Here is a 25373-nt window from a genome sequence, read left to right as displayed (position 1 = left end):
GGTGTCTTTCTCTGAGCAGTAGGAAGCAGATTATTCAGTCATCCTTTTTATCTGTTGTTAATTATGGTGATGTTATTTATCAAAGTGCAGCTGCTGCTACTCTTAAACCTTTGGCTGCCATCTACCATAGTGCCCTTCATTTTGTTACAGGCCAGTTTTGATACTGATCACTGTATCCTGTCTGAAAGGGCAGAGATCCCCCTCCTGCTGCGGCACAGAGACACACACACCCCCCCCCCCCCCTCCTGCTATGGCACAGAGAGAGGAGATCCTCCTCCTGCAGAGAGAGATTCCCCTACCCCCCGCTGCCACACAGAGAGACCCTCCTCCTCTAGGCTACTCACACACTCCTTCTCCCACTTGTGCTTGGTGTCCTGGACCATGCCCTGCATGCGTTGCTCCATGCGTCTCTTCTCCGTCTGCTCTCTCTGCAGACGCTGCTCTCTGCTCTCCAGCTCCTGCTGCAGCGTACGCTTGTCATCCTCATAGATGTTGGTGGTCTTCTGCAGGATCTCAATCTGACAGAGAGAGATGTTAAGTGACAGTACATGGCACTACAGACCAGGAAATACCTGACTGGTACACTAGGGCTGACCCCATTTAGTCGACTGGGTCGATTGTTTGGTCGACAAAGATTTTAACTGCATCGTGTGAATTGTTTGCGTTTGAGTGTCTATCAATTCTCCATTACATATCATCACCAGCAGTACATTATCTTTTAATTCCTATCATTTACAATGTTTATTTGGTTATGGTAATTTCTGTTAATGCATTCAATATTATTATTTCAGCCATCATGCATACATTTATTTTCTCCCCCCACACCAAACGCAATCACGACACGCAGGTTAAAATAGCAAAAACAAACTCTGAACCAATTGCATTCATTTGGGGACAAGTCGAAAAGCATTGAACATGTATGGCAATTTAGCTAGCTAGCTTGCTGTAGCTAGCTAATTTGTCCTGGGATAAACATTGAGTTGTTATTTTACCTGAAATGCACAAGGTCCTCTACGCCGACAATTAATCCACACATAAAACGGTCAACCGAATCGTTTCTAGTCATCTCTCCTCCTTCCAGGCTTTTTCATCTTTGAACTTATATGGTGATTGGCATCTAAACTTTCATTATATTACCACGACAACCAGCAACAGTTCATCTTTCAATCACCCACGTGGGTATAACCAAATGAGGAGATGGCACGTGGGTACCTGCTTCTATAAACCAATGAGGAGATGGGAGAGGCAGGACTTACAGCTCAATCTGCGTCAGAAATAGAATGACTTCTATTTTAGCCCTTGGCGTAGCAGACGGTCGTTGGCGCGCGCGGGCAGTGTGGGTGTAATAACATGGACACGCGACGTGTCTGGTCAGCAGGTTACTGTTCTCATTGTCAGAGTGGACACGTTGTTTGCAGAGCGCAAAACCTAAGCTACACTTGTGAGAAACAAGTTTTGGTTTATTTCATTCCATCTACAAGTTGTCAATTTAGTCCTGGTCTTGAGAGCTCTTGTCAATGTTGAGTAAGGATGTGCACCCGATTACACATAGAAGTAGATTTGGGGATCTGATAGCATTTCTGATTGGCTTAATGCTGCCACCACCACCACCACCATCTCAAAGTAATGTTTTCAGCTCAAAACAGCAAGTAAACAAAGTCTGTTATTACATCTATTGAAAATGACAATAGTTCTTCAATGTATGAGAAAAACTTTCACGCCCTCTTCCTTTCAATAACCACTCAATGTGAAAGGGAATGCATGTTAGGGGCAACTTCATGAAATAGGCCTGTCTACCTCATTACATCTTGTTCCTTGCGCAAATAGCCTACAGCTGTGTCCCGAGCTGAAGTGGTGGGGTAAACTCAGTTTGTCATGGTAAAAAGTGACCCAGGCTCTGCATCGAAATGGCCGTCTGTCACCCACCTGCCTGCCTGCCACACTCAATATGTCCGTCTGTCACCCACCTGCCTGCCTGCCTGCCTGCCACACTCAATGTCCGTCTGTCACCCACCTGCCTGCCTGCCACACTCAATATGTCCGTCTGTCACCCACCTGCCTGCCTGCTACACTCAATATGTCCGTCTGTCACCTACCTGCCTTTGGAACTTGTTCTCCGTCATACCTTGTAGTGAATGGTGAAGGCCAGCAGTAAATCGGGTACTATTCCATTGTGTTTACCTTGCAGTGAATGGTGAAGGCCAGCAGTATATCGGGTACTATTTCATTGTGTTGACCTTGTAGTGAATGGTGAAGGCCAGCAGTATATCGGGTACTATTTCATTGTGTTGACCTTGCAGTGAATGGTGAAGGCCAGCAGTATATTGGGTACTATTTCATTGTGTTGACCTTGCAGTGAATGGTGAAGGCCAGCAGTATATCGGGTACTATTTCATTGTGTTTACCTTGTACTCCAGCATCTTGGACTTCTTCTCCAGACGGTCAATCTCAGTCTTCTGGCTATGAAGGGTCTTGTCCTTCTCTCCCAGTTGACCTCTCTGGTCCTGGATCAAGTTCTCCTTGGAGACCAGGCTACTGTCCAGCTCCTGGAGCATGGACTTCAACATGTCGGCTGGAGGAGGAAAACAAATTAAGACGGGGCTTTTTGATCACATCACAGCTTGATGAGTTTGTGGTCACCATCCTACCAGCCCCGTTGTACTCCTGGGTCACCATCCTACCAGCCCCGTTGTACTCCTGGGTCACCATCTTACCAGCCCTGTTGTACTCCTGGGTCATCATCTGCCTGATCTTGTGTCTCTTCTCCAGCACCGCTATGAGGCGGGGCAGCGTGACGTCATCATGGGGGTCCGTGATCTCGCTGGCAGGCAGAGGGGGAAGGTTCTGGAGCAGTTGGTGCATCACTGACTGGGTGGATTCTAGACAGAGGGGAACACAGACCACAGTTCATAAGTACAACCCATTGGATAAGACCGTGGCCCATCATTTACACCACCTTCAGATAATATACTCCTACGAGAAACAACATGTAGTGTCTTCAGCAAGTATTCACACCTGGACTGTTCGACAGTTTGAACATTGAGACATTAAAGACATGATAGATCAGACGCATAGTATATTAAGGAGTGAAAGAGACTGGGTCTCTGTAGAAAGTCAGATAGCTGTGGAATGTGTTGGGTGGACAAGAGGAGAGCAACATGTTGATACAGGGGAGACAGATGGACATCTGTGGATTAGGTGAAGGAGGGGTTGAGGTCAGGAGGAGAGGACAGAGATGTGTTGATACAGGGGAGACAGATGGACATCTGTGGATTAGGTGAAGGAGGGGTTGAGGTCAGGAGGTGAGGACAGAGTCATCAGGAAGTAATAAACATTTGGTATCCTTTTACTCTCTTCCTGTGAAACCATAAGATGCAACCATTGGGAAGAAGGAGGGTCTTAAGTGGGATATATATCAGAACCTTTGGGAAGAATTAAACTTGGTTAAAGCTTATCTAGTGTCTCTGAAAAATAAGAACCAAACAACTACTTACACATTGTTGATACAGCCTGAATTTAACATGGTCACTGGCCGACACACAACACTCCATAATGTCAAAGTGGAATAATGTTTTCCCCAGAAAATGTCTTGAGTCAATAAGTATTCAACTCCTTTGTCATGGCAAGCCTTAAGTTCAGGAGTAAATATGTGCTTAACAAGTCACATAATAAGTTGCATGGACTTAGTCTGTGTGCAATAAGTGTTCAACATGATTTTTGAACATCTACCTCATCTCTGTACCCAACACACAGATAATTGTACGGTCCCTCAGTCGAGCAGTGAGTTTCAAACACAGATTCAACCACAAAAACCAGGAAGGTTTTCCACTGCCTTGTAAAGAAGGGCACCTATTGGTAGATGGGCAAAAAAAAAAAAAGAGCAGACACTGAATATCCCTTTGAGCATAGTGACGTTATTAATTACACTTTGGATGGTGCATCAATACACCCAGTCACTACAAAGATACAGGCGTCCTTCCTAACTCAGTTGCCGGAGAGGAAGGAAACCCCTTGGGGATTTCCCCATGAAACCAATGGTGACTTTAAAACAGTCAGAGTTGAATGGCTGTGATAGTAGAAAACTGAGGATGGATCAACAACATTATAGTTACTCCGTAACCTAATTGACAGAGTGAAAAGAAGAAAGAACAGACTATACAGAACAAAAATATTCCAAAACACACATCCTGTTTGCAACAAGGCACTAAAGTAATACGGCAAGAAAATGTGGCAAAGAAATTACATTTTGTCCTGAATACAAAGTGTTATGTTTGGGGCAAATCCAATACATTACTGAGAACCACTCTCCGTATTTTCAAACAGTTGTGGCTGCATCATGTTATGGGTATGCTTGTAATAATTAAGGACTAGGGGGTTTTTCAGGATTAAAAAGAAACAGAATGGAGCTAAGCACAGACAAAATCCTAGAGGACAACCTGGTTCAGCCTGCTTTCCACCAGACACTGGGAGATCAAATCTCCGTTCAGCAGGACAATAACCTAAAACACAAGGCCAAACCTACCCTGGAGTTGCTTACCAAGAAGACAGTTACTGTCCGAGTGGCCAAGTTGAAAATCTATGGTAAGACTTGAAAATGGTTGTCTAGCAATGATCAAGAACCAATTTGACAGAGTTTAAATCATTTTGAAAAGAATAAATGGGCAAATATTGTACAATCCAGGTGGGCAAAGCTCTGAGACTCACCCAGAAAGACACAAATCACTGCCAAAAGGTGATTCTAACATGTATTGACTCAGGTGTGAATACTTATGAAAATTAGATATGCATTTTATTTTCAATACATTTATAAAAATATGTTATCATTTTGTCGTTATGGGGTAGTGTGTGTAGACGGGTGAGAAAAACAATTGAATCCATTTTGAATTCAGGCTGTAACAAAATCGTGGAATAAGTCAAGGGGTAGGAATACTTTCTGAAGGCACTGTATACCCTCACTGTACCGTGAGTGACTTTGAATAAAAGCTTCTGGCAAGTGGCATGATATATATTATTACTCAAAGTGCAACAGTCATCCTCTCTACCTGTATTGACAGGACCTCCTCGTTCCTCCAGGCGTCGCGACAACTCGTCTTTGAAGGCTTGGTTTTTCTGCCGGCGCCCAGCAGCTAAGCCACAGATGGGCCTGTCCACGGGCCTGGCTACCTCCACCTCCTGGGTCATCTCAGCAAAACGCATCACCAGCTGCAGAAACACACAGATCAGACAGACCCCCCAGCAGTAGAAACACACAGATCAGACAGACCCCCAGCAGTAGAAACACACAGATCAGACAGACCCCCAGCAGTAGAAACACACAGATCAGACAGACCCCCAGCAGTAGAAACACACAGATCAGACAGACCCCCAGCAGTAGAACACAGACCCCCAGCAGTAGAAACACACAGCTCAGACAGACCCCCAGCAGTAGAAACACACAGATCAGACAGACCCCCAGCAGTAGAAACACACAGATCAGACAGACCCCCAGCAGTAGAAACACACAGATCAGACAGACCCCCAGCAGTAGAAACACACAGATCAGACAGACCCCCAGCAGTAGAACACAGACCCCCAGCAGTAGAAAGACACACAGATCAGACAGATCTCCAGCTGCAGAAACAAACAGACCACCCATGGACCGGTGTGGCTCAGTAAGTAAAAGCATGGAGCTCAAAGCCAAGTTGTGGGTTCAATCAAGCAGTCATTTTGTCACCATAGAAGAATGTCAGGCCAAAGACACATCCATTCCTAGAAACAATAAACGGTGGGAGAATGATTCCACGTAGGGGATAATGGACTCACCATGGTTTCTTCGTAGTCGTCGGCTTTAGGATTGACACATACAACCATCCGTACTTTACCCTCCCCGTCAAAGTAGTTCTTGAACAAGTGAGTCACCTTGGAGTCACGGTATGGAACCATCTATGTGTGGAAGAGAGAGAAAGACTTCCATTAGGCCTGTTCACGGTGCCTTGTTCTTAGCCCCAGACTGGCTCTGGATTAGCATGCATGTTAACCCGGGCTCAACTTTAAACTTCAGGCCTAACGATTCACACAGACCAACAAAACGAGACCAACATTCTCTCTGACACGCGACCAATGTTATTATAAGCAATACGACATGTATTAACACAGCTTCTAGCCTAGCATTTGATTTCCAACAGTTAAGGTTTGGATAAACCTTGCTCTCCACCTGACCTCAAGGTCTAACTTTTGACATTCAATCTGGCCTGTACAGAGAATGCTATGTACGTTTCCTGATCCAGGAGAAATCATTCAACATTATCATGGATATATCCAAGTAAATAAAGAGCTATGAAACTAGACAAATGGAGAGTTTGCTCATAAAGACCCTATTAAATTACTAATTCTATGCATTTTCTGCCCTTCCTACTGTAGACTTTTGTAGCTTCAGACGTTAGGCACTGACCTGCATAGCAACCATTTTTGTTGGGCACTAACCTGCATAGCAACCATTTTTGTTGGGCACTAACCTGCATAGCAACCATTTTTGTTGGGCACTAACCTGCATAGCAACCATTTTTGTTGGGCACTAACCTGCATAGCAACCATTTTTGTTGGGCACTAACCTGCATAGCAACCATTTTTGTTGGGCACTAACCTGCATAGCAACCATTTTTTGTTAGACACTAACCACGTTTCCAGCCACAGTTTTTACGAGTGTAAAGTCAAGTCCGTTGTGATGGAAACTGGAACAATTTTATAAAGGAAAAAATGTGTTCAACCCGGTGGGACCTCTGTGTGTCTGTAAAATTAATTATGTGAGAAATGACGGTGGAAATTATTATGCACAAATATTGATATAATAACCATCTTATGGAAGTAAACTGGAGTCCTCCCCCTGATTTAGGAAGGCATGCAGTTTATTAAGCTACGGATGCTATAAGTGATGAACTTCACGGTGACGAGCTTCATGCTCCTGTCAATAAATATCCAGGGTCTAATTCTGGTGACATGACGACGGACGCTTGACTGCAGTTTGACTAATAAAATAAATATTCTCACTCTTATCCACAATAATGTCATCATGTAGAATAGGCTAGCAGCACTGCATCTGCCAGCTGTTGGCTAGAGAGCATGTCAAGACCAGACTATTTAATGCAACAGTTGTGACTAAACTAACGGTAGAGTTGAAAATGTGATGCAAACATATGGAACATTTTATGCACTACGTCATCACTGATTGTTATCCTCAAGTACATTTGGTGGGAAAATGTACCCATTTACTTTTAAGAAAACCTGTCACCAAAGTGGATGGAAACGCAGCGAGAACAACCAAAGTTTCTACACAGATTAAAGTAGTTTGGTTTTTGTCCTCGGATGATTTAGTATGAATTAAGATACTTATCAACATAATGTGGAGAAGGTATTACAGGCATCACAAGCATATGATGATACAGCATGGCCCGTCTACTCTGCCAAATACAGACCCTGTGATGCAGCATGGCCCGTCTACTCTGCCAAATACAGACCCTGTGATGCAGCATGGCCCGTCTACTCTGCCAAATACAGACCCTGTGATGCAGCATGGCCCGTCTACTCTGCCAAATACAGACCCTGTGATGCAGCATGGCCCGTCTACTCTGCCAAATACAGACCCTGTGATGCAGCATGGCCCGTCTACTCTGCCAAATACAGACCCTGTGATGCAGCATGGCCCGTCTACTCTGCCAAATACAGACCCTGTGATGCAGCATGGCCCGTCTACTCTGCCAAATACAGACCCTGTGATGCAGCATAGCCCGTCTACTCTGCCAAATACAGACCCTGTGATGCAGCATGGCCCGTCTACTCTGCCAAATACAGACCCTGTGATGCAGCATGGCCCGTCTACTCTGCCAAATACAGACCCTGTGATGCAGCATGGCCCGTCTACTCTGCCAAATACAGACCCTGTGATGCAGCATGGCCCGTCTACTCTGCCAAATACAGACCCTGTGATGCAGCATGGCCCGTCTACTCTGCCAAATACAGACCCTGTGATGCAGCATGGCCCGTCTACTCTGCCAAATACAGACCCTGTGATGCAGCATGGCCCGTCTACTCTGCCAAATACAGACCCTGTGATGCAGCATGGCCCGTCTACTCTGCCAAATACAGACCCTGTGATGCAGCATGGCCCGTCTACTCTGCCAAATACAGACCCTGTGATGCAGCATGGCCCGTCTACTCTGCCAAATACAGACCCTGTGATGCAGCATGGCCCGTCTACTCTGCCAAATACAGACCCTGTGATGCAGCATGGCCCGTCTACTCTGCCAAATACAGACCCTGTGATGCAGCATGGCCCGTCTACTCTGCCAAATACAGACCCTGTGATGCAGCATGGCCCGTCTACTCTGCCAAATACAGACCCTGTGATGCAGCATGGCCCGTCTACTCTGCCAAATACAGACCCTGTGATGCAGCATGGCCCGTCTACTCTGCCAAATACAGACCCTGTGATACAGCATGGCCCGTCTACTCTGCCAAATACAGACCCTGTGATGCAGCATGGCCCGTCTACTCTGCCAAATACAGACCCTGTGATGCAGCATGGCCCGTCTACTCTGCCAAATACAGACCCTGTGATGCAGCATGGCCATTTACAGAGCGGTACAGCATACAGCCAGATAATGTGGTGTAGTACAGATACATATCCCCAACTGTACCTAGTTGGCTCCAATGCCTACAGCATCATATACACAACGATAGTATGGAGTAGATAAATGGTCCAGAATGTATTAAATACAGTCCGAACCTTGTTTGTGCCACACATTTGATTCTCCCGAAGCACTTCGATACACGTCCTCAGAGTCATGAGCGACTGGTTGATGTTCCCTGAAATCAGAAATATACATTTCAACTTACAAGTAGAAAATACATAATTCCTGAAGAAAATGTGAGCTTTCTTCAGCAGTCCAAGTAAAGACTGTCTTCTGGTAGTGGGTAACATTTATACTCAGGGTTCTCCCTAAAGAACTCCCTTTGGTTTAATACCATTGAAGGCTCTAGATGGCAGATGCAGGCGTTCAAAAGGCACTCCCCCCAATCGTACTCAGAAGCCCCACCTTGTTAAAACCTCCTGGGGAGAACCATGACATTGTTGAATGGAAAGTGACTATAACCCACCTGCTTCTCTGAGGCGGTTGCCCTCAGCCCGGGTCCTGCTTGTGCGCTCACTCCCCGCCAAGTCAACCAGGCACAGCTGGCTGACGTTCACCTGGTTCTTATCCTGAGCACACAAAGTCAAAACATTTATACATATTTAATCTTCAACTAGACAGTTATTTGGAAACGTGACGGGACTCTTCTGAAGTCGGTAGCACCGATCTGCCAACTTCCAGATAGCTAAATGTATGTATGTATGTATGCATGCATGTATGCATGTATTGTGACGGCCCTGAATTATTCAGAACCGTCTCAGTGCTTCTCCTTCCAATAGGGCGCTTTCCCTTTAATTCCCAATTAAATAGCCAGCATCAGCTGCGCAAAAGTGGGGTTGTGATGGAGACGTGAATGAGGATGTGTTCAACCCTCAGTTCCGAAGCTTCTCTATTCCGTTTGTTTTGTTGCCGTTAAACGTGTGTTTCGTAGCCTAATAGAGTTTACCCAGGATTGGATCCACTCTTTGGTCCGTGGACTACACCTCTCCGTTCTTCGTGGCCTTTCTCCGCTGGAGATCTATTGGCGGATTGGATTGTCTGACTGACCGACTGACTACAACCTTTTTGTATACGGTATTTCAATTGTTTTGATGTCATGTATACGGTGATGATTTATGTAGTTAGTTGTAGTTGAGGACTTAGTAAGAGTTGATACGCTTTAAAGTTCTGTGGTAAAATAATTGTTATATTGATTGTATGATTAATACTGGGTTTACGCTACACTGAATGAACGGACAAACATTGTGTGACAAAGGTCACGGGAGTTCCCTGAACTCCTTTACCGGGCTGGACTCTTTAGGCCCGAGGTACAGGACATTTCTGGAGGAACCAGAACTCATTGTGTTATTATTATATGTGTGTCTAATCATTGATGTTGCTAATACAACCCACGCTAAATAATATAGTTGTTTTTGAAGTTCTTTCCAATGTTTTAAGGGTTTATGAAAAGTGTATTTCCATCCTGACTTTTACATAAGTCATTTGTATTGGTGTAGACTTGACGGACCAGATGGGACTCATTCCCACCCAAACCAAAAGGAGAAACCAATGTTTTCTCTGGTAGGCACAACCTACCTGGCACCCCTATAAATAATAACCTCAAGTCAAAACCGTTACAGTATGTATGTATGTATGTATGTATGTATGTATATCTTAGCAAGCATGCACGGGAAATACAAAAACCGTTGTGCAGATGAGTGATCCAATCAGTGGATTCAGAGGAAATCATTCTTACCCCCTTCCCTAGGCTGTGTATGTTTCTAACAAAAAACAGCATCAGTGTCCCACACAAGTTAAAAATGCTCACCTCCAACACTCGAAAGAGCTCTTCGGGGCCTACTTCCCAAGCCGTTTGGCTCAGTTGACATGCTAGTGAGTGAAATCGAACAGCTGATGGAGCTGTCATGTGACCGAATGCTGCAGACAACACATTCCCAGGTCACTAAGGAAGAGTTCTGGGTCCTGAATTAAAAGAGAACACCCTGCCGTCTCCCTCTGAGCATTAATGCTGCGTTCAAAACCACTGGGAACCCTTAGACTTCCAACTCCATTAAACTGATAGTAACCTTCACCAGCTGATATCGATGTGAAGCTGGATTCAGTGCTCTCGTCTGCATTAAAACGAAATACCAATCCAGGTTGGATGTGACAGCAGAGATGAGGTGCTCACTGTTGACCACGCCCCCTGACTTTGAGAAGCTCTGACGCGACATTCATCAAGCCACACCCATCTCATTAATGATGGTGAGATAAGATACATAATGTAAGACTAGTTTGAAATTGACTATCATCATAGCCCCACATTAACAGTATGTGATGGTGAGTTGATTGACTGCTAGAGACAAAAAAATAAGTCAACATTGGCTGCTTTTTTTCCACATGGTTGAGGTCACAGAATTTTCAGATATCAAAATGAGGTCATGGGACAAAAAAAGTTTGGGAAAGCCTGATGTAAACATTATTAAAGTGACCAGTGTCCAATGATTATGTACATAGCACGGTTTCCATTAGCCGGTAAAAGATGGCTTTTGGACGTTATGTATTTTTGCCGATCAATAAAATTGGTGAATGCCAATTGTCCGGGTCGAAGAAAAAAAGAAAAAAAAAATCACTGTGAAATAATGAATTTCAGCCTCTTCATTGATTGCAATGCCAGTGGATGTAGAGCAACAGCAGCTGCTACGGCTCAAAAGGGCAGCCGCTCAAAACATCTTGTCCAGATGGGCTAGGGCAGTGTGGGCCAGGGCAGTGTGGGCCAGGGCAGTGTGGGCCAGGGCAGTGTGGGCTAGGGCAGTGTGGGCCAGGGCAGTGTGGGCCAGGGCAGTGTGGGCCAGGGCAGTGTGGGCCAGGGCAGTGTGGGCCAGGGCAGTGTGGGCCAGGGCAGTGTGGGCCAGGGCAGTGTGGGCCAGGGCAGTGTGGGCTAGGGCAGTGTGGGCTAGGGCAGTGTGGGCTAGGGCAGTGTGGGCTAGGGCAGTGTGGGCTAGGGCAGTGTGCAGCACGATGGCGATTGTGTCGTCCATGGATCTTTTGGAGCGGTATGCAAATTATAGTGGGTCTAGGTGTCACTGTCAGGTAAGGTGGAGGTGATAGGATCTATGACAAGCCTCTCAAAGCACTTCATGATAACAGGAGTGAGTGCTACGGGGCGATCGTCATAGAGTTCAGTTAACTTTGCTCACAGGAACAATGGTGGACATCTCGAAGAAAGTGGGGACAGCAGACTGGGATAGGGAGAGATTGAAACTGCCCGTAAAGACTCCAGCCCGCTGGTCTGCACATGTCGTCTGACCCGGGAGCCTTGCGAGTTAAGATGCTTAAAATGTCTCACCAGTTACCTTTCCGTGGTTAAATGCTGCCACCTATCCAGGGTTTCTGGTTTGGATAGGATCTAATCATCACTGTAGGAACAACACCCTCTATACACTTCCTGATGAACCCAGTCACTGTAGGAACAACATCCTCTACCCACTTCCTCATGAACCCAGTCACTGTAGGAACAACATCCTCTACCCACTTCCTGATGAACCCAGTCACTGTAGGAACATCCTCTATCCACTTCCTGATGAACCCAGTCACAGTGGGAACAACATCCTCTATCCACTTCCTGATGAACCCCGTCACTGAGTCATTGTATATGTCAATGTCAATTTTCAGAGTCAACACAGAACATTTCCCAGGCCACGTGAGCACCATCATCTTGAAACATGGATTGCGATTGGTTAAGGAGCGAGATTCTTGTCTGATTCCATTGCAGAGAATGAGATAAAAGGGACATTTACTATATATGATATTACCTGTAAGATGTTGTCCCCATCTGCATCTAGAGGGGCCTGGGCCAGTTTGATGATGAAGACACTGTGGGAGCGGCTGGACTCTCTGTTGAGCTGAGTGTTGGCTATACGCCTCTTCTTCTGTCCTGTAACATAGACAGTCAGCCTACCATCAATACACCTTTACAACATCACACTGTGGGAGAGACTGGAATCTGTTGAGCTGAGTGTTGGCTATACAACATCACACTGTGGGGGAGAGACTGGACTCTCTGTTGAGCCGAGTGTTGGCTATACAACATCACACTGTGGGGGAGAGACTGGACTCTCTGTTGAGCCGAGTGTTGGCTATACAACATCACACTGTGGGGGAGAGACTGGACTCTCTGTTGAGCTGAGTGTTGGCTATACAACATCACACTGTGGGGGAGAGACTGGACTCTCTGTTGAGCTGAGTGTTGGCTATACAACATCACACTGTGGGGGAGAGACTGGACTCTGTTGAGCCGAGTGTTGGCTATACAACATCACACTGTGGGGGAGAGACTGGAATCTCTGTTGAGCTGAGTTTTGGCTATACAACATCACACTGTGGGGGAGAGACTGGAATCTCTGTTGAGCTGAGTGTTGGCTATACAACATCACACTGTGGGGGAGAGACTGGAATCTCTGTTGAGCCGAGTGTTGGCTATACAACATCACACTGTGGGGGAGAGACTGGACTCTCTGTTGAGCTGAGTGTTGGCTATACAACATCACACTGTGGGGGAGAGACTGGACTCTCTGTTGAGCTGAGTGTTGGCTATACAACATCACACTGTGGGGGAGAGACTGGACTCTCTGTTGAGCCGAGTGTTGGCTATACAACATCACACTGTGGCGGAGAGACTGGACTCTCTGTTGAGCCGAGTGTTGGCTATACGCCTCTTCTTCCGACTTATAAACAAGGAACAGGAGCTCAAGCTCGACCAAATCACCCAACCAACCTCCATTACCTACTCAAGAACATGATAGGGCCCAGGTCAAACACAGAATGGACGGGCTGTGATAGTATGAAAATGTTGCTTGGTCTCTGGTTGGCTAGGACGGGTTAAGCACTAAGAAAACAGTATTGCTGTAAAAAAAAATAATTAATAAATAATAATAATAATAAATAATAATAATTAATAATAATAATAATAATAATAATAATAAATAATAATAAATAATAATAATAATAATAATAATAATAATAATAATAATAATAAATAATAATAATAATAATAATAATAATAATAATTAATAATAATAAATAATAATAATTAATAATAATAATAATAATAATAATAATAATAAAAGGGCTTTAATGGCTGCATTTACAGACAGACCAATCGCCCCCCAATAAAATCGGGCTGCGCCCGTGAATAAAATGTAATTGATTACATGTTTAGTGAAGGTGTGAGACGATCTTACCTCTCCAGAACACTTCAAAGGCCTCTTCTGTAGATTTAACTTCTACCTCGGTGCAGCCGGCCACATACATGTTGTGGTTCTGGTCCTCTCTTAGGAGCTTAGACTGGGGCGGTCTACAGAGAGAGACCGAGTGTCAACTGACTGATAATGCTGAGCTAGCCTGGTCCAAGCTCTGTTTGTGTCGTCTGGCCAACAACAATGGTCATTCGTAACATTCCAAACAGATCTGGAACCAGGCTAATGCTGCGTATTATGATGGCAGCCACAGAAAGCATTACAGTCAAGACTAAAGCAACATAGAAAGACAAGCAACATTCCATTCAACATGATTAAATTAAGCACTTCTGCCACTACAAAGCACAACAGACAATTCCATGAACACTTCCTGGTTGCAACATTCAGTATTAGGGTATATTATACATGTAGCTAAATGAGTATGCTCTATATGTGACATACATGAACTCTTGGTTGGGCTGCCTCTGAGGAGTACCTCCTCCATTCCACCTAACAAAGTAAGGAACACAAACATTTATCTGACTGCAATAACTACTCTGATATGAAACTATACCTTCCAGTAGCCAGTGGGACCAGGAGATAGCTACTACTCTGATATGAAACTATACCTTCCAGTAGCCAGTAGGACCAGGAGATAGCTACTACTCTGATATGAAACATCATACATTGCCTTCAGAATGTATTCATACCCTTTGACTTATTCCATATTTTGTTGTGCTGTAGCCTGAATTCCAAGTGGATGAAATAATTGTTCTCTCACCCATAATGACATCACAATAGCCCATAATGACATCACAATAGCCCATAATGACATCACAATAGCCCATAATGACATCACAATAGCCCATAATGACATCACAATAGCCCATAATGACATCACAATAGCCCATAATGACATCACAATAGCCCATAATGACAAAGTGAAAACAAGTTTAGAAATGTTTGCATTTAAAAAAATACAGAAATCTAATTTGCATAAGTATTCACAGCAGTGTCAATACTTTGTAGAAGCACCTTTGGTGGCGATTACAGCTCCGAGTCGTCTCGGGGCATGTCTGTATCAGCTCCGAGTCATCTGGATTTGGGGATTTCCTCCCATTATTCCTTGCAGATTTCTCAAGCTCCATTAAGTCAGATGGGAAGCTGTGGTGAACAGCATTCTTCAAGTCTATCCACATATTTTCAATGAGATTCAAGTCTGTTCTTTGGCTGGGCCACTCAAGGACTTTCCAAATTCAATTGATTGGACATGATTTGGAAAGGCACTCACCTGTCTATATAAGGTCCAACAGTTGACAGTGCATGTCGGAGGAAAAACCAAGCCACGAGATCGAAGGAATTATCCATAGAGTTCAGAGACAAGATTGTGTTGAGGCACAGATCTGGGGAATGATACCAAAACAAGAAGCCGATGATCACTCTGACAAAGCTCCGGAGTTCCTCTGTGGAGATGGGAGAATCTTCCAGAAGGACAACCATCGCCGCAGCACACCACCAATCAGGCCTTTATGGTAGTGGCCAGACTGAAGCCACTCCTCAGTAAAATGTCAATTACGCTTGGAGTTTGCCAAAATGCCCCTAAAGGACTCTCAGACCATGAGAAACAAGATTCTCTGGTCTGATTATTGAACTCTTCGACATGAATGCCAAATGTCATGTCTGGAAGAAACCAGGCACCACTCATCACCTGGCCAATACCATCCCTACGGTGGAGCATGGTGGTGGCAGCATCATGCTGTGGGAATGTTTTTCAGCGGCAGGGACTGGGAAACTAGTCAGGATTGAGGGAAAGATGAACGGAGCAAAGTACAGAGATTCTTGAGGATAACTTGCTCCAGAGAGCTCAGGACCTCAGACTGGGGTGAAGGTTCACCTTTCAACAGGATAACGACGCTAAGCACACAGCCAAGACAATGCAGGAGTGGCTTCGGGACAAGTCTCTAAATGTCCTTGAGACTTGAACCCGATCTAACGTTGCTGGAGAGACCTGAAAATAGCTGTGCAGCGACGCTCCCCACCTGACAGAGGTTGAGAAGCTCTGCGGAGAAGAATGGGAGAAACTCCCCAAATACAGGTGTGATTAGCTTGCAGCGTCATACCCAAGAAGTCTTGAGGCTGTAATCGCTGCCAAAGGTCCTTCAACAAAGTTCTGAGTAAAGAGTCTGAATACTTATGTAAATGTGATTGCTAATTTATTAAATAAAAAAACAGCTAACATTTCTAAAAACTTGTTTTTGCTTTGTCATTATGGGGTATTGTGATGTCATTATGGGGTATTGTGATGTCATTATGGGGTATTGTGATGTCATTATGGGGTATTGTGATGTCATTATGGGGTATTGTGATGTCATTATGGGGTATTGTGATGTCATTATGGGGTATTGTGATGTCATTATGGGGTATTGTGTGTAGATTGATGAGGATTTTTAAAATCTATTTCAGCATAAGGCTGTAACGTAATAAAATGTGGAAAAAGGGAAGGGGTCTGAATACCTTCTAAATGCTCTGTATTTTAGGAATTAGCCTCATCTAGGGTTATGCTGAGAAATTTAAATATACTGGGTTAGGATTTTAATCCATAACTTCACTAGTTATACTTGCCATATCTACAGACTGACCGAAACATGAAAAATAAAAAACAATATCCATTTCCATCCAGCTGCTGTAACTGTCTTACTTGGGTTTGATGGGGTCGTAGGGGGCTTCTTCCAGCAGATCATAGATATAGTTGTTGTATATCTCGATGTAGGACACAAACACACTGTAGCTACTGTCCTCGTCCACCCCGTCCGCCCGGCAGGCCTCCTCTGGGTTGATCATGTCTGCAAACTCTGGGTCCAGCCTCTGCCTGGAAACCAGGGGTTGGAACCAAAATTAATTTTGAATCGTTCCGTTCTGAACAAAACCATATTTATTTTTGTTCAACCGTTCCGACCCACAAAATACAGTTCTGAATCGGGAACAAACACACAAAAAAAAACAGGTAATATTGTGCCATTCTGTTCCATTTTAAACCTCTGAAAGAATCAATTATTCATCTTCAGCTCAACATTAAATGACTTCACCAATCAGTGCGGATAGAGCAGCTTGCAGCTGCCAAGCTATATTTGTTTACATGGGCGACAGACACGTGTAGGGCGTGAGATGCGACTGACATATTGCGTGTCGGGAGAGAGCAAGCGAGGGTAGCGGAGGAGGCTTGAAGCACTGGGCATCTTGTTATGATATCATTATCTGAATTAGGTCCACAGAATTATACCTAAGAGGAGCTGCTTCTGTGGAGGAACCTTGAATGTCTGAACTTCCTGGAGTTGACTTAATGATGGACCAGAGCTAGCTAGCTAACAAGCGTGTGTGTGCAGAGCAGCACCAGGATTAAAACACACATCTTAACCTTTTTGTAGTTAATAAATCCAACGTGAAACATGATAAATATAATATCCTTAAATAGCGTTGAAAAAGTTATTCCATTCTTCTCTAATAAATAGTTTCCCCCTAATTTCTGAACCGCGCTTGTAACTGCAGCACAGTGGGCCGTGCTCCCGAGGGGGAGGGGCAGGTAGCCTACACACCCCTTGGTGAAGATTTCTAGCTGACTGGCAGACACTGGAACAAGTTCCTGAGTGACAGAGGGAGGGGCTACAGTGGGCTGTGCTGCGGAGGGGGGAGGGGCAGGCAGACACTGGAACAAGTTCCTGAGTGACAGAGGGTGGGGCTACAGTGGGCTGTGCTGCGGAGGGGGAGGGGCAGGCAGACACTGGAACAAGTTCCTGAGTGACAGGGGGGGGGGCTACAGTGGGCTGTGCTGCGGAGGGGCAGGCAGACACTGGAACAAGTTCCTGAGTGACAGGGGGGGGGGCTACAGTGGGCTGTGCTGCGGAGGGGCAGGCAGACACTGGAACAAGTTCCTGAGTGACAGAGGGTGGGGCTACAGTGGGCTGTGCTGCGGAGGGGGAGGGGCAGGCAGACACTGGAACAAGTTCCTGAGTGACAGAGGGTGGGGCTACAGTGGGCTGTGCTGCGGAGGGGGAGGGGCAGGCAGACACTGGAACAAGTTCCTGAGTGACAGGGGGGGGGGCTACAGTGGGCTGTGCTGCGGAGGGGCAGGCAGACACTGGAACAAGTTCCTGAGTGACAGGGGGGGGGGGGGGGGCTACAGTGGGCTGTGCTGCGGAGGGGCAGGCAGACACTGGAACAAGTTCCTGAGTGACAGGGGGGGGGGCTACAGTGGGCTGTGCTGCGGAGGGGCAGGCAGACACTGGAACAAGTTCCTGAGTGACAGGGGGGGGCTATGGTTATATTGGGAAAAGATTAAAGTTATCTGAATACTTTCCTTGGTGCCCTTATTTCCTAGTTAATTACAGTTACACAATTAATTACTTTGATCGCGTTATACTAATTACAGGGAATCTTTGATAAAACTATGTTTTCAATTTAATGATAGTAAAGACATGACAATGGCTAATATGCAAATGTAATGCTTAATATTGGGTTCCCGAGTGGCGCAGCGGTCTAAGGCAATGAGTCGCAGTGCACTACAGTCCCTGGTTCGAATCTAGGCTGTATCACATCCGACCATGATAGCGAATCACATAGGGCGGCGTACAATTGACCCAGGTTTGGCCGTCATTGTGAATAAGATCTGTTAACTGACATGCCTAGTTAAATAAACATTTGACAAAATGCTCACACTGTAGAGCCATGCAAATTGACCACCCGCCAACGTGGCTGGTGAAATAGACCGTCTCACCTGCCAATACCTAAATCTACCCACATTTGGCAGGTGGTCATTTAAAGCCCTTAGTATTACATAGGGCTGAGAACTGCCAGGGACCTCACAATACAATATTATCACCATACTGAGGTGCCGACACCATACGTATGGCGATTCTACAGTATAGGATTGAATTGCGATTCCTATAAAATACATTTACTTAATATTCCTCTGGCAGTCTCTATGGGGGTGCCACATGGGGGTGCCACATGGGGGTGCCACAGGGTTCAATACTCGGGCCGACTCTTTTCTCTGTGTAGATCAATGATGTTGCTCTTGCTGCGGGCGATTCCCTGATCCACCTCGACGCAGACGACACCATTCTATATACCTTCGGCCAGTCTTTGGACACTGTGCTATCTAACCTCCAAACAAGCTTCAATGCCATACAACACTCCTTCCGTGGCCTCCAACTGCTCTTAAACGCTAGTAAAACCAAATGCATGCTTTTCAACCGGTCGCTGCCTGCACCCGCATGCCCGACTAGCATCACCACCCTGGATGGTTCCGACCTAGAATATGTGGACGTCTATAAGTACCTAGGTGTCTGGCTAGACTGCAAACTCTCCTTCCAGACTCATATCAAACATCTCCAATCGAAAATCAAATCAAGAGTCGGCTTTCTATTCCGCAACAAAGCCTCCTTCACTCACGCCGCCAAGCTTACCCTAGTAAAACTGACTATCCTACCGATCCTCGACTTCGGCGATGTCATCTACAAAATGGCTTCCAACACTCTACTCAGCAAACTGGATGCAGTCTAGTTACCACCCACCCACCACTGCGACTTGTATGCTCTAGTCGGCTGGCCCTCGCTACATATTCGTCGCCAGACCCACTGGCTCCAGGTCATCTACAAGTCCATGCTAGGTAAAGCTCCGCCTTATCTCAGCTCACTGGTCACGATGGCAACACCCATCCGTAGCACGCGCTCCAGCAGGTGTATCTCACTGATCATCCCTAAAGCCAACACCTCATTTGGCCGCCTTTCGTTCCAGTACTCTGCTGTCTGTGACTGGAACGAATTGCAAAAATCGCTGAAGTTGGAGACTTTTATCTCCCTCACCAACTTCAAACATCAGCTATCTGAGCAGCTAACCGATCGCTGCAGCTGTACATAGTCTATTGGTAAATAGCCCACCCATTTTTACCTACCTCATCCCCATATTGTTTATATTTATTTACTTTTCTGCTCTTTTGCACACCAATATCTCTACCTGTACATGACCATCTGATCATTCATCACTCCAGTGTTAATCTGCAAAATTGTAATTATTTGCCTACCTCCTCATGCCTTTTGCACACATTGTATATAGACTCCCCCTTTGTTTTCTACTGTGTTATTGACTTGTTAATTGTTTACTCCATGTGTAAATTTGGGGCTGTTTTCGTTTCTCACCGTTTTCTTTAAGTTTTCGTTAGCAAAATCATATGTGATTTTAAGGAAAAGCTTCTCCATCTACCAGAAGACTTTTCATTAGCATGATCGCTAACGGCTACATAGTTACAGGAAATACAAATCACTGATGCATTCTATTCATGTCTTATGATAGACAAATTAATTCATTTTCAATACATTTAGTTGATTCCCTACTAAGTTCAATACATTTGAATATGGTTTAATTATGGTTTAATGTCTTGATTCCGTGATTCTGTTGTCCACATTCTCCGCATCGCAAATTTTATAGGGCCCGAAATAAAACATATTCCATTGACATACATTATTACAATCACACAGGGAAAATATATTTGCGAGATTGAGTTTCAGGCTTCCTCGTTATAAAACACTCACCTGGAGGGTGTTTTAGGGACAACAGTTGGCTGGTTTTCCCTCTTCTGGCGCTCCAACAGAGCATCCACCTGATTCTGGACCTCCATACCATTCTTATCATCGGTCTTTAACACCTGCACATCACAGTGGAATTAAATAGTACCAGACTGTCCCATTCAATATGGATCGAAGCTGGGAGATTTCTCTAACAAAGTCTCAACATCATTATAACACACGGTATTATGGACATTAGACCAGCTTTGAAGACGAAGACATAAAAACAAAAAGTGAGTTATTTCTCTTACGAATCGTTTGGCCTGGTAAGGGCCGACGCTGTTGAAGATCATGTCCAGGGAGCGGGGCAGGAGCCCCCCCTGTCCTGGAGACCCAGTCATAGTGAAGGTCTTCCCACTGCCCGTCACCCCATAGGTAAACAGCAGACCTGAAGAAGGGAAAGAACAGACATCCTGATTAATAGACATACAACACGAGATGGTAAGACATTCCAGGGTCGTACATGCATTAGTGCACACCGTAGCAAAACATTTTGCAATGGAAAACAAGTTACTCATGGAAAAGTTCAGGTCGTTCTTCCCCGTTTCCTGCAGTTTAGTTCCAAGTGGATAGACAGGTTAGCTGACAACGTCACAAAAACAATGCTCCGCTTTAAAAATGTTTATGGTTCTGGATGGCCAGACAGCTAGCTACAATGACAAGAAGCTGCCATGTGTTGTTATGCTTCTGGATGGCCAGACAGCTGGCTACAATGACAAGAAGCTGCCATGTGTTGTTATGGTTCTGGATGGCCAGACAGCTGGCTACAATGACAAGAAGCTGCCATGTGTTGTTATGCTTCTGGATGGCCAGACAGCTGGCTACAATGACGAGAAGCTGCCATGTGTTGTTATGCTTCTGGATGGCCAGACAGCTGGCTACAATGACAAGAAGCTGCCATGTGTTGTTATGCTTCTGGATGGCCAGACAGCTGGCTACAATGACAAGAAGCTGCCATGTGTTGTTATGCTTCTGGATGGCCAGACAGCTGGCTACAATGACAAGAAGCTGCCATGTGTTGTTATGCTTCTGGATGGCCAGACAGCTGGCTACAATGACAAGAAGCTGCCATGTGTTGTTATGGTTCTGGATGGCCAGACAGCTGGCTACAATGACAAGAAGCTGCCATGTGTTGTTATGCTTCTGGATGGCCAGACAGCTGGCTACAATGACAAGAAGCTGCCATGTGTTGTTATGCTTCTGGATGGCCAGACAGCTGGCTACAATGACAAGAAGCTGCCATGTGTTGTTATGCTTCTGGATGGCCAGACAGCTGGCTACAATGACGAGAAGCTGCCATGTGTTGTTATGCTTCTGGATGGCCAGACAGCTGGCTACAATGACAAGAAGCTGCCATGTGTTGTTATGCTTCTGGATGGCCAGACAGCTGGCTACAATGACAAGAAGCTGCCATGTGTTGTTATGCTTCTGGATGGCCAGACAGCTGGCTACAATGACGAGAAGCTGCCATGTGTTGTTATGGTTCTGGATGGCCAGACAGCTGGCTACAATGACAAGAAGCTGCCATGTGCTATTATGGTTCTGGATGGCCAGACAGCTGGCTACAATGACAAGAAGCTGCCATGTGCTATTATGGTTCTGGATGGCCAGACAGCTGGCTACAATGACAAGAAGCTGCCATGTGCTATTATGGTTCTGGATGGCCAGACAGCTGGCTACAATGACAACAAGCTGCCATGTGGAGAATCCTAGGTGGCTCGTTTCATCTCGTTGTAGATACCATGTCTTGTTTTGAGGTGTTGACTGATGTCATGTCTATGCTAATATGGTTCAAATTAGCCATCTAGGTAACCAACAACTATAACAATGTATTGAGACATGGGCGCATTGCGCAAATGTATCTTGTTTTCAATAAACATTGGAGACAAATTATAGATACATGTTGTCAACAATCTTAGCCAAACCAGTCTTTTTTTTTTTTTACCATAGTTAAGGTTGTTGGTAAGCAACCCATCTAGAACTCATGTATGCAGTTCACCCCCATTAACATACCATAGTGGAGGTTGTTGCTAAGCAACCCATCTAGAACTCATGTATGCAGTTCACCCCCATTAACATACCATAGTTGAGGTTGTTGCTAAGCAACCCATCTAGAACTCATGTATGCAGTTCACCTCCATTAACATACCAATACAGGGTACAGGTCATGAGGGTTTAATTGACCCTGACCTTGTAATAACATCCCACTGTATAAAACTGCAGGGGCCTGTTCATCTTCCTGTCAAACAGCAGCTGAAGAGTGTCGAGCCTCTGATCACAGATGACCAGCTGTTGGGCAACAGAACAGAAGATGAAAGGGTTATGAACCGGTTTTTCCCCTTACCATTTTTACTGTGAATGAGGTCATCCACTAGGGGCTTGGCAACATCCTGAAACAATTCCATCTGGGACGTCTTAATGCAGAACACCTTCTTGAAGGAGTACTGCGTCTGTCAAAGCAAAGTGTCTGTTAGCCCAAATTTCTGGCCGTCTGTCCGATGCCAGGACACATACAGCACCTTGTTTAGCTTTAATGACAGACATGAAACACAGGTTAACAGTGGTTGCAGAAAGTATTCATACCCCTTGACTTACCTCCACATTATTATTATAATTTTTTTTTTTACACAATTATGGGTCCAGTGGGCATCATTTGAAAGCATGTTATATTGCCAATATGACTAGCTAAATGATGAAATATGATCTTAGTGTTGTCTTTCACAATGCAATTCAAGGAAAAGGATAATTGTGGTGTGCATAGAATGGAGTCCTTCAGTGTGTTGGCCGCGGCAGCTGTCTGAGGTAGTGTTTATTACATTCCTCAACATCTGAGCTTTCAAAATACATCAAGTCGTATCCAGCATTTCCCTCAGACAACATTTTTTTTTGCAAAAGTTACCAAATTAGCAGGAGGGATGGGACAGCTGTCAGACAAAACACATACAAATCAAATTATTTTGGCAACATACACATATTTAGCAGATGTTATTGCGGGTGTAGCGAAATGCTTGTTACTAGCTCCAACAGTGCAGAAGTATTTAACAATTCACAACAATGCACACAAATCTAGAGGTAAAATGTAATTAAGAAATAGAAAATATGAGGATGTCAGAGTATCATTGACTGAAATACAGTAGAATTGAACACATTACATACGAGATGAGTAAAGCAGTATGTAAACATTATTAAAATGACAGCGACCTGAAGCGCAGAGCCAGAGCTCTGTCGTCATGTATAGCATTTTACTGTACAGCCACTGCTTTCCAATTTAAGCATTAATCAGTGCCCAAATATGCCATGTACGTACATGGGTCGTACATGCACTCCTACATTCTTAGGGTGTCTGTCAACTCATGCTTTTCAGTTTTCAGCAGCAGAAATAGCTCATGTCACACAGAGGTTTCAGACAAACATACCTCCTTGAACTCGCCATTCCTGTTGGCTTTGAGTCCGTCAGGAGCGTGTAGCTGGATGGTGGTGTTGCTGATCACCTCAATACAACACTCCTCATCCTCCACTCCAAGAGGTCTCACACGACAGTAAACCTGAGAGACAGCACCAAAATACAATAACTACAGCTAACTATTACAACCTGATGCACCTCAGAGTAATCCTGTAGTAGTGGCCTGACGTCCCCCAACTCTTTCTCTAGTAGTCTGAGCTCCAAATAACACATGCCCTATTTAGTGCACTAATTTTGACCTATATTAGTACACTAGTTTTGACCAGGGGGGCGTAGGGTTCTCCAGACATACAATACATGTAGCTCTGCTGTGGCTTTATTATAGAACATGAGTAACATATATAGGTATAAAATAACTAGGTTTCCAAATGGATTTAGTTATTCTTTCTTGCCATGCAGGACAATTGAGGAAATCATTAAACCGATCACAGTAACCAACTCAGTGGCAGATAAATTTTTTCCAAATGTGCTGACTAGTTAGTAAGGAATGTTTTTGTCGTTTACTTACACCAACTGGATCTTTCTGGTTGCTGGATTGCTTCTTTGGAGCAGGTCGACGGGGGGTTTTATGCTTCCTAAGCAAATCAAATGAAAAACCCAACAGGTAACCAAGTTAGCGACTCGACCAATTTAGCCTTAGTTGACCTGGTCGGCTAGCGTTAGCCAGCTAACGACAACTTGACGCGGTTTACATTACGCAAATAGCGGTCTAAAGATATTGGTTATTTGCAAATAACTTTAATAATAAATAATGTTTTCTTTATTGAATTCTTAATTTTTCTACTCACGTAGGTCGTATCATGGTGAAATGTTATGGTTTGATTTCTTGCTTCCAGCTCCAACGTTCCCTCTACCTCGCGGACTAAATATTTTTCAAATTTAACCAATCAGAGGAGACTGAAACAACGGAAGTTCCTCCCAACTATTTCTGGTAAACGAAAAAAGTTCGGAACTTCCAAATAAAAGCCATTTATACAACACTGCCGCTTACTGGGTAGAAGCTGTAACTTACAGAGTAGGTACACAACACGTGTGGTGTATGCATGGAAATTGCAATAAAACGAAGAACAAGGAGCTCAACACAGTTGAACTCGTGGATCAAGAAATTTGAAGAACATGCATTTACATGCAGTCTGGCTGTCTGCCCTTGCCCCCTACCGTTTTCGTTTGTTCTTGTGCAACCATCTAGCTACAGTAAATGTGAGTTTAATAAGCTATGTCGATCAGTGTGGTTGATTCCAATTGTGTTCCTAAATTAAAGTGATAGTTACCAAAAAAATGTGTATGTTTGTATTCGTGTTGAGAAGAGTCCATTTCATCAGTCATAAATGAATTGGAAAGGTCTAATTTCCAGTGGTGTAAAGTGCTTAAGTACAAATACTTTAAAGTACTACTTAAGTAGTTTTTC

The 25373-nt window shown here is 44.7% G+C and overlaps 1 protein-coding gene across 2 annotated transcripts in view; it reads right to left on the bottom strand.

The window, feature by feature from the left end:
• Positions 1-24882, bottom strand: part of kif23 (kinesin family member 23) — a 42631-nt gene extending 17749 nt beyond the window's left edge. The window contains exons 1-17 of one of the 2 annotated variants that reach the window (XM_031801766.1): positions 24754-24882; positions 24474-24540; positions 23919-24047; positions 22847-22952; positions 20754-20890; positions 20470-20582; positions 16581-16751; positions 14345-14392; positions 13889-14001; positions 12461-12582; positions 9133-9235; positions 8762-8841; positions 5803-5922; positions 5043-5202; positions 2715-2879; positions 2406-2572; positions 345-518 (exon numbers count right to left, since the gene is read on the bottom strand). In XM_031801766.1, the coding sequence (XP_031657626.1) occupies positions 345-518; positions 2406-2572; positions 2715-2879; positions 5043-5202; positions 5803-5922; positions 8762-8841; positions 9133-9235; positions 12461-12582; positions 13889-14001; positions 14345-14392; positions 16581-16751; positions 20470-20582; positions 20754-20890; positions 22847-22952; positions 23919-24047; positions 24474-24540; positions 24754-24767 (1989 nt within the window). In that variant the 5' untranslated portion in view covers positions 24768-24882. The remainder of the gene's footprint in view (positions 1-344; positions 519-2405; positions 2573-2714; positions 2880-5042; positions 5203-5802; positions 5923-8761; positions 8842-9132; positions 9236-12460; positions 12583-13888; positions 14002-14344; positions 14393-16580; positions 16752-20469; positions 20583-20753; positions 20891-22846; positions 22953-23918; positions 24048-24473; positions 24541-24753) is intronic. The other variant, XM_020455832.2, reaches the window with a different exon arrangement.
• Positions 24883-25373: the final 491 nt, after the last annotated feature.

The sequence above is a fragment of the Oncorhynchus kisutch genome, linkage group LG22 (assembly GCF_002021735.2).
Source record: "Oncorhynchus kisutch isolate 150728-3 linkage group LG22, Okis_V2, whole genome shotgun sequence".
Taxonomy (NCBI): Eukaryota; Metazoa; Chordata; class Actinopteri; order Salmoniformes; family Salmonidae; genus Oncorhynchus; species Oncorhynchus kisutch.
This window is presented reverse-complemented; position numbering and strand designations above follow the sequence as displayed.